This window comes from Micrasema longulum, unplaced genomic scaffold (assembly GCF_059751315.1).
Source record: "Micrasema longulum isolate JH-2025_06_02 unplaced genomic scaffold, ASM5975131v1 h1tg000301l, whole genome shotgun sequence".
Taxonomy (NCBI): Eukaryota; Metazoa; Arthropoda; class Insecta; order Trichoptera; family Brachycentridae; genus Micrasema; species Micrasema longulum.
Window position 1 is genome coordinate 1,466,504 of NW_028277505.1, and position 10,807 is coordinate 1,477,310.

Here is a 10,807-nt window from a genome sequence, read left to right on the forward strand (position 1 = left end):
AAAAACTGAACATCCTTCTTTTTACAAGATTGAATTTTTTAATGAAATATTTACCGTAAAAAATAAATCCGATTTTCAGATAAAAATAAAAGCAAAGAAATATTTAAATTTTATCTAAATTAAAAAGCACTTACAATCATCATAGTGGGTATCTACTTTAAGTCTTTAACTACAGATACCTACTATTTAAACGTAAGAAATATTATTGTAATAAAAAATATGTACAGTATAAAATTCAAATAATTATTTTATTATAATTTTTTTATATATTACTTTTGGTATCTGCATATTTTGTTACATGATTTATTACTTTTTGAAGCTTTTGTCTTAATGAAGATACAATTTCTTTGTATTTCGAAATATTATAGTAATTACACCGTGGTGTAAAAAAAAAAACTTTGAATTCATAGCCAAGTTCCGTTGAAATTTATTTAAAACTACAATGCAGACTTTATTGGACCATTTATTGTTATAAAAATAAAAAAAATAAAAAATTTCATTTTAGTATTTTTTTTAACAATACACATAAGAGGTAAAACAGAGTATTAAAAAAAATAAAGATAATTACATAGCAATGAAATACATATTATCAGTAAAAATAGGAAACAAAAAATCCCACAAAGGCATGGTCTGTTCGAGGGTATACAAGAAATGTTTATGAATTTTTGCTCCTATAATAAATAGACAGGTATAATATTTTTGTGGAATATAAGAAAGAGAAAAGAAAATATTCTGTAAAAGATTAGAAGTTATTTTTATATTTTACAGTAATTAAAAAAGGAAATAAAAATGTAATATAATATGTTACAATACAAAGTAAACTTAATATATAAAAAACTTTTGCTAGAAAAAAATATAAAATTTAAGCAATGCGTAAATGTAGAAAACCATTTTATGTAAATAAACGTCATGAATATTTTATGCAGAGGCGAACTTATAAAATTACAGAACAGATTAACTTTACTGCTCAATACTGAATACTGGCAGTATCTGGTACAATGTGTGGTTTTTCTCATACAATATTTATGCACAGTGCCAACTTTTGATTGAATACCAAAGAGTATCGAAACCAATTGAATATAATGGTCGCCTTACCCATACATTAAAGCTTTAGTCGATCCTATCTCCAGTGAGGCATAAGTTTTCTTTTATCTACCCGGTGGTGTTTACCCTACCCCCGTCTCGACCCGATCCCCACCCTACTCACCCCCACTGAATACTCCTTCAGTGTTTCATCATCTCTACAGGGGATGTGAGCTTTTAGATTTAACATTAATATAATTTAATGTTTTTTTACGGTATTATGATATTTTTTTTTTATTGAACCGATTGTGCTTCGGAAAATAAAGACTTTTTGATCACTTTATGAACGATCGCATGGTTTAAATATTTTAAAGATATTGATTAAATGATCAAATTTATTTATAAAATTACCAGCATTTTAATTCCAACGAAAGCTATTTGATTAATGCTTAATTGTATATGTGACGATTATGACGCTTTGTATTAATTGGTCACTAAAGCAAACATTAGAACAGCAAAATGACTTTTTTATTTCATATTCGTTTTAAACCTTTGTCCCTGATGGTACAAATTTGTCCTGGTGTAAAATAACGCATATATTTCCAATAGCTACTGGCTTACGACAAAAAACATGATTATCAATTACGAAGTTAGCTAGAGTTTACTGCAATAAAACAAGCAGTAAGTACTTGGGTCGAGAATTGCAAGTGCAAAGCGAAAACGCCCGTTACTAAACACCAAACCAAAAATTTGAAAAGCTTTTGTTCTATGCAATAGAGCTAAACGGCTTCTCTAGTGAATATTACTCTAAAAATGTAACTTTTTTTTTATTTTTTAAAATTTTGTTTATTCAGAAAAACAACAGCAATACAAAAAAATATACACAACATTATAAAAAAAAACATAAAACAAAGCCAAATCAGTTTTCCACATAAATACAATTATAAAAATCTAGTTCAGTTAGATTTTAATTTATAGAAGTGCATGTGTGCGAGTTTTTTTTGTGTGAGGATGCGTGTGTAAAAAAGTGGAGTGTGGTTTTGGTAGGTATGTGAATATGTGTGTGATTGTATATGGGTGTGAGGGTAGGTTTATGGACTTATCTCTGTCAGTACATATTATCGGTTTTATACCCATTATTGGGCGCATACTTTCAAAGCTGCGATTGTTATTTATATTTTTATCCTTAATGTTATGTAGCAATACCAGATAATTGAAACATAATCCAGAATATGTTCAATAGGGAAAATCACGTCTTTTTTTAAAAACAAATTTTAATTAATAGCATGAAAAATCTATTTCAATTTATAATTTTTAAATCCCGCGATAACGGTCTATTACATTGGCCGCGCCCCTAACACGTCACGATTCGGTTGAATTTTAAACATTGTTTGTGACCGTTTAAATTTAAATGGAACATCATCACGAATCTTGAAGTCACAATTGTCAAGGTCAAACATGTCGCGTATTTGTAAAGACATATATTTTAACAATTTTATTTCTAAAGTCATGTATGAAAACATTTCTCCACAATATCCAATATGGATCCAACACAATCAATATGATTATGAAAAAAAATATTTTTTCTAAAATAATTTCACATGTTTTTATCGATATTCGTAGTACGTGATATTTCCCTTCATCCAAATAAACATATTTGCAATTAATTGTTTCTTGGAGCACTTTTTTCATTTGGCATTTTGACTGTTTTTCTCAAATTAAATAAAACATGTACTTACCTTCATGCGTTGTTAAATTAAAAATGATTGCGCTAGATATGTCTTGCATTGTAATTTTAATGAAAACCGTTTTTTAAATGTAAGAAATGGTGATGAAAATCGTCAAATCTCATCCAAAAGACACCTAATTGGTAAATGCTTAATTATTTCATCACATATTTTGACGAGAAATTGAATACTTTAGCTAAAAATATTAGCTCCGAGAATATTAAAAGTTTGTTTAATTTAATACGACGCATGAGCTAATAAGATCCTTAGGGACTTATAGGGGTTCGTGTTGCCGATTCCTGAAACCCCCTCTCTCATCCCTCCCCCCAATCCCACAGCCCCACCCCATGCTGAAACCGCTTACGTTAATGTTATTCTTTATTTTTTAGAATAATATTTTGACGGTTGAATGATTCTACGCATAAAAGATTATTCTCTCCGCCGAGAGATGGAGATGCCGTCGACCTTTCGGAGTTTTTTTAACCCGAGATTTTTACTAAAATCAACATAAATTATCTTTAAAGAATTACAGAATTAACATTCAATTTTTCATATTATTTTTAGCAGGGAGGAATGTAAAACCAAAGATTTTTAAGGTAATCGTTAAAAATCTTGTTATCATAGACCTATAAATAATATTTAAACTCTTAATATTTCATGACGTTGGCGTTGGTGCCGGCTTATTAATTTAGTGTAGTACCTTTTATTGAGACGATTTTGCATGAATCCTACTGCCAAGAGCAAACGTTGACTTACTTTTATTAAAACAAAAGTAGTTCCGTAATTTCTCCCTGAATTATGGCACAAGAGCAATGATTTTCTTGCACACTCTAGATAATATTTACCCTCGGGCATGTCTCTTTAGTTTGGCCATTTTGATTAATTGTTTCTAAATGAAGCTAGAACCATACAAAAACCCAAAAAAGCGCTCAGTTTTATCTGCCGTCTTCTGACGTACTGTATACAAATACGATAAATGATTTTAAAAACGGAAAAATTACCAACACAGAAGATTTATTCTGATACTCTTTCTATAAAAACCATCAAAATCGTTTCAGTTTTGAGATGCAGAAATCGAGACAGCAAAGCGCTAATTTCGTCGATATCAGTTGGCCAAAATCAGTCCGTCATGCAGTTGTCTTTTTTGCACTGTATTGGAGAGGTATCTACGAGAGAGTGACCGAGAGACGATGTTCAAATACTTATTCGTCAAAATTCTTACTCACCGCATATCCTCTTAAAGCTCCGATTCAAAATCAGTTTTATACCTTTTGATGTCATGAACTCCTAATAAATACTTAATGTTCAATAAATCCAATAACAAAAAATAAATAATTAAAAATAAATATATACAATTATTAAATTCGACTATGCAAAATGACATCGACTCTACCCTATTTCGGGATACCTATTTCATCGTATAATAATTAATAAACTAATACTGTATAAAATAAGTTAAAATCCGTTTCGTGGAAGGATAGTTAACAAAAAAAAAATATACAAAAAAATACAGAATGACTTTTATTATAAGAGTCTTTATTTAATAAACTACATGATACACATGTTATTACAATGTAAATACATTATAAGAATAAAAACATTAAGTGTTAAAAGATTTTTATCACATTAATAGTTTGTAATCAGGTGCTCAGACATTAGTTTTGATTAATATTCAAATAAAAGAGTACAGACATAATATTTTACATTTATAAAACAATGAACATATAATAGTTTTGTTTTTGATGTTTTGAAAAAACAAAAAATAGTTTTGAGAAGAAAGAAAGAAAAAAACTCGATAAATCCAAATAAAACGGTTTAAAACATTTTTGAAAAGTAGAAAAATTGAGAAAAAAAAAACAATTAAATTAAATAATAGATTAGAAACTTGTGTAACACGTTGTAAATCATTTGACAAAATAACCAAAACGTTTTTGTTATTTAAATGTTTACTTTAACATTCGGTTCTTAAGTATTACTAATGATTGATGATCAAACAACTGGGCCTAAAGAGCGTCGGCGTCGCAACCAATAGCCCGACGCCGGACGCGCGACACAGCGGCCGCCGGAAGTGGAGAGGTTTTTAACAAAAAGCAGACTGTAACGAAAAACCGAATTTCATTCAGTTTTGCAAAAGGTTGAAAATATTTTAAGAAAGGACAAAAGCACGGAAATGGATCTACCTTTGATACGATGAGGATGTTCTTCGATTTTGGGCCCTGGATGATGAAATTCACTATGAATTATGTTTATGATAATTTTTATAACGATCTTGACGTTAGGTAGGTAGCATGAGGATGGGTCAGGGGAAGGATTGGTAAGAAAGGAAAGAAAGTAATCGGCCAGGAACTCATTAGGTTATTTGTATGTTCAATATTTTTTTGATATTTTTTTATGTGTGCAAGTTGTAATATTTTCGAAATAACGCTGCTGCACTCACATCCATCTATGGTAGATCATTTTTGGTACTTCAGAAGTATATCTAATTATAGAAATAAAATAATAGTTTTAAGAAGTTTCATAGTTCACAGAAAAATAATTAGAAACCTATGAACATACATCATTTTATGACCTTATCTCTTTACCAGAATGGGAAACATATGTATTTTTTGTATTATAAAAATCGTTAAAAATATAATTTCAAGAAAAAAATAATAATGGAAAAGCAAAGTTTTTCATAAATATTACAAAACTATTTGTTTCGTCTTTTTGGATCTGGATTTTGACAGTCGTGAAGTCGAAAGTAGAAAAAACACTTCATGAAACTTTACTTTATTTTTCTGTCAGTTTTTGTAGTACAATAGTCACTTCTTCAGGTGAGCATAACAAACAGGCGTAGCGCCCTTGAGGTATTTTGGCGCTTTACAAGTTATCCATAATAATAAGTAGATGTCTAGAATAATGTAACTGGAAGTGGGTGCGAAAATATGAAAGTAGAGGAAGCGAGGTCCGTATGCAAAGACAGAGTAATACGGCGTTCTATCCTCTCCGCCTACCCCCGCAGTGGAACGACGCGAATAACAGTTCACTGATCGAACTGACTGTCTGATTAATTTTACTGAGATTTCAATGTGTTCCCCTTTTATATAGGAGTACACGTAGTTTGTTATGAATCAAATGGCCGACGCCAAGACGCGCCTGTCAAAAATTAAAATCGTTTAAACAAACTGCATAGTGCCACGAAATGAGAGTTTCCTTTGTATGAAATACTACCACACAGCAAATCTATATATTTAAGAGCTTTCTTTTTTTTGCACCACAACATACCAGGAGGCCTAATTACAATGGTGAATTACAGTACAGAACACCTAAGCTTGAGAAATATCACAATTTGATTGTTTGTGTTCTCACCAGGAATCGAACCCGGATCCTTCCGTGCGTGACTCAAGTGTATTAGACACTAAACTACGGAGGCTGCTCTAATTCATCTTTTCCCTTATTCATTACACAACAGTCTAAAATTAATAATTAGACAAATTTCATATTTACAGCTTCGAAACTAAAATACAAGTACAAAGAAAATGTTAATATTAATTATATCATACACAAAATAAACATTTGCATACGCGATAAAATGTGATCAGAATACAGATCAAAATATCCAGAAATCTGCTCAAAAAAAGCCTTAACACTATTTAACTAAGTCAAAAATAATTTACCAACAACTATTGTTAATTTTTTTATAAATACGTTGTGAAATTCTATAATACAAGTAACCGTATATTTTTTATTCCCTTTTTTAAAATATTTAATTAATAAAACTTATTTATAAAAACTCGTTTTATTATGACAAAACTATGTTTTGTAGATTTGTACATTTTTAATTTCCGCATTTAAAACTTGTTCCGTCATTTTTTTTTCCAAGATATTATTTTTTTCCTAATGTAGTAAAACAGGCGCTTACGTTTGGCGAACTAATTTGTGAAGTATAACGACATTTCGAAAGTTTGAGGAATACCCGGCTTTATTCATTGGTTTTACCCATTGGGCGACCGTCAATTCTTTTAGTTGTTCATGTTTGAATTTTTTTCAATCGTAAACGTTGACTTTACAAAACTAATACTTAACCAATATTATGTTTGAAAATGTTGTATCTTCAAAAATGCTCGCATTTCCTTTAAAATACCCGGCTCTGGTTTCTTTCCCCTAAAACGTGTTTAATTTTCATCTAGGTTTCGCTTTATAAATAAATATTTCTACTGTTATATTTTTACAAGGAAGCTTTATTGAAATCTCGGAGTAATAACTCTATAGAGAAGCCCTTAAGCTCTACTGCATAGAAGAAAAGCGTGCCAAATTTTTAGATTGGTTATTAATTTAACAACAAACGTGTAATAATCGGTTTCGGTTGGCGCTCGCAATTCTAAACCCACGTACCTAAAGCCCGTTGTATTACTGTAATATGTAGCTAACTTTGTGGTCAATATTCATAGATATATTTTCATCCGTATGGGCGACTCTATTAGGTTATTACTAGAAGATTTAAATACAATATCAGGTGACACTTGACATTCTTTTAACTACATTATTTGAGTTTGACCCAAATGTTCGTAGACAAAAAACTGGATTTCACCCCCTCGGGAGTCATTAAGATTAACAAATTACAATAGAAATAGAGAATACCTTAAATAAAGAGTATACACAGGTCACTTAAACCAGTCAATGATAGCTCATAAGCCCTGTAAATGCTAGACTTCCATATTCCCTTATTTCAGGTATTTTCCATCCCTGCTTTAATTTGTTAATTTTAATGACTCTCGAGGGGGTGAAATCCAGTCTTTTGTCTACGAACATTTGGACAAACTCAAATATTGTAATAAAACCAACTGGTCCAAGAAGAAGTTTAAAAATTGAAAAAATGTTTTCAGGCGTTGCCTAGTTTATAAAATAATTCAGTCAGAGGAATTTCTTCACAACAATAAAGGTTTCAGCTTTTTAACTTCACTAAAATCAACAAATGGAAGAATTGAAGAAATATGGATGTTCAAACATAGGCAAAACGGTGAATGTTGCCCAGTGTGAAAAGTGGCCACTTAAACCAGCCAATGAAAGGTCACAAGCCTTGTAAACGCCTAGACTTCCATATCCCATTTGAGGTATTCTCCCTCCCTGTTGTAATTTGTTATTCTTTTTACTGTTGTGCTATGTAGAATGCCTGATGGTAGGAGTAGTAGGAAAGGCGTGTTTTACCATTAAAACTTTTTAATATCAATACGGATTCTCAGAAATTACAAAATAACATGTAGTAAAAAACCATAATATGTTTTAACCTCTATAAGTCTTATTGATGTAAAAGTTTCTCCTTGTTCATAGTATTGCCCAATGCTGAACCATGTGGTCCCCATGGATATCAGACTCTATTTCTCTAATTCCAAGGTTAAGTTGAGGATTGTCTTTAAAGAAGACCCCGTTAGTTTATCTATTTGGTCGGTTCGTTTTGCTGGAGACCGTCTTTTTGCACGTTCACCGTCAACTGTAACTGCTACGATCAGCTTTCAAAAACTCCGAGGAAGAAGACTAATCTCGAGCCTAAGCTATTATAGACTCCCCGTGGCTGGGGGACTCAATCAACCACCCTACTTTGAAGGTATTACTTTACTTTATTGTGATGTTCTTTGTATAATTGATTTTGATCAAAATTTAGGGCAGGAACAGCATAAAATCAATAGAAAAACCAGCTACCCCTATCAGCTTTCAGTGAAAGCACTGCCTCCACATACCCGAAAACCATTTTAAATACCTACTACTACTACTACTACCATCACGCCATTTTCCCGTAGGGGTAGGCATAGATAATGGACCGCCACACACGTCTATCCTGGCATACAATCCTAGCTTCTTCCACATTCAAACATCTTGTCATACATGCCTTTCAGTTCTGTCTGCTTTTGACATGACCGGACTTGAGATTTTGGTTTATCTAATCATGCCACGTCTTCCTTGGTCGTCCTCGTCTCACGTTGCCGTTCATTTTCGCCATATATACTTGTTTAACTATTCTTTCGTCGTCCATTCGTTCTACGTGACCCGGTATTTAATATCGGTTTCGCTCATACTAAAAAAAATAAATACACATACTAAGAATAACTTTATTTCAAAATTTAAATTTTATAGTAAACGATTTTTATTTCATTTAACTCTATTGCTTAAATTGCCCCTTCCACTAAGTATGGCAAATTATATTAGAGGCTTATTTCGGAGATTGTAATTTTTTTTGAAAAACGAATTTTTATTTATTTATTGTTTTACTTTTTAGTTTTCTCACTAGGGTGTCCACTGTGGAAGAATTTTTTTTCCATAATTTTGAATCGTGCCCTAAATACATATTAAAATCATACAAAAACTTTAAAATAAAAATATTTTTATACTTCTTTGGCCTCATCCACTCGTCAAGCCGTGCGCAACCCACCTCCATTACCATTTCTTGATAGCAATTTTATATTTATGGATAATGGGTACACTTCAATCGAGAAGTTGTGATCATTTTTAATTATTTTCGCAGCATCAGAGCGGAGCGCCTAGTAAGTCTAGTATTTGTGCCTTGTGTCATGGAAGGTAGTGTAGACTTTTTGAGAGCTTTAAACTTTTCAAGATGAATTCTTTTTCAGCAATACGTGCAACTATTATTACCGAATTATTATTATTATAGTTAGATAATTAGTCAAGTAAAAAAATCGCAACACGTCTTGCAGCTACAGAGCGCATTGGTGGTTGGGATTATAGTTCCTGGTTTCCAATAAGCAACTTCAGCCCTACGGGCAATTGGATAACAAAAATGTTTTTTTGCGCCTGGTAAAAACCAGAGCCTTAAATTGTACGGCAAAGTTTCTTGGAAATATTTATACAAAAAAAAAATTGAAAAATATTTTAATTTTAACTACTTTGAGCGAAATTGCAAGTTCATATGAATCAACCAATTATAAGAGAGCTGTGAAAGATATCCGAGAGTCTTACCGTGAACGGACCAATCGGCATAACTGATTGATAATAAGTGGAATATAACCTCTGACGTCACATGCGGAGTAATTTCAGAAATACAAAAAATCATAGCGCTGATAAAACGATACAAAAAAATAAAAAAATTGGCGTTAGTCTATTAACATATAATAAAATTATAAGAACCACTGAGCTTCCTTATTATGATAGATTTCAATAACAGATAGCAGCTAAATTATAGCACGTCTTAAAGCTACTGAGCGCATGAAAGGAAAAAATATAACACCCGTTTAAATTATTTTTTTAATTTATTATGAAGCGTTTTAATTTTAAAATGTAAAAATCGTTTATAAAAGTAGGAGTTACTTTACAACACGTCTTATAACTACTAAGCGCAGAGACGGTTGGAATTCTCGACCCCATTTACAAAATTTATATGTTGGTTAAGGACTTACCAAAGAAGTCGTGGGCTGCGTGGAACCCTGAGGCCGCAGCCGCCAACTGGTGCAGGCGGAGTGCCGGTGGCGCCAGGGGCGGGCGCGGCGGTCGCGGGGCCAGCAGGCTATCGATAGTAAAGGCGGCCCCCGGAGGGCGCGCGCCCGACGGCGGCTCCGCCCAGCCCGAGGGCAGCTTGCCGTCCAGGAAGCCGGACGAGGAGCGCATCTGGACCTTGGCTAGCAGCCCTTCCTCCAGCGGCCCTGCGAAGTACTTGGGGTCCAGGCAGCTGATGGACATTTAACTAACTTTTGTTTTCTTGCGTTTTTTTCTGACTTTCTTGTTTTTATTGTTACCAGCTAAACCGAAGGCTTTAACTACTCTAATGATTTTTTATTTTAAATTATTTTTAAATACAAGCGTTTTTTCACCTGTTTTAACCAAATAAACCGGTGTATTTAGGTATAAACTCTTTTAATCGGTATTTTAATATTCGTATCTTCTTTTCACTATTTTTTACCAATTAAAACGACGCGTACGTATTTATTAAATATTTCAATCGGTGTATTACGAATTAAAATATTTGAATAAATACTTAAGTCTTTCTATTTTGTCTTTTTATTGATAAAAAATAACTTTTTATCGTTTGTTTAAGTAGAAGTAGGTAGTTTAAAAACAAATCGAGTTAA

General features: G+C 32.2%; 1 protein-coding gene across 1 annotated transcript in view; it reads right to left on the minus strand.

The window, feature by feature from the left end:
- The window catches only part of LOC148282718 (uncharacterized), an 88,964-nt gene extending 78,546 nt beyond the window's left edge, over window positions 1–10,418 (minus strand). Inside the window, exon 1 of the mRNA XM_088224641.1 lies at window positions 10,139–10,418. Within this exon, the coding sequence (XP_088080767.1) occupies window positions 10,139–10,418 (280 nt within the window). The remainder of the gene's footprint in view (window positions 1–10,138) is intronic.
- Between the last annotated feature and the right edge of the window lie 389 nt (window positions 10,419–10,807).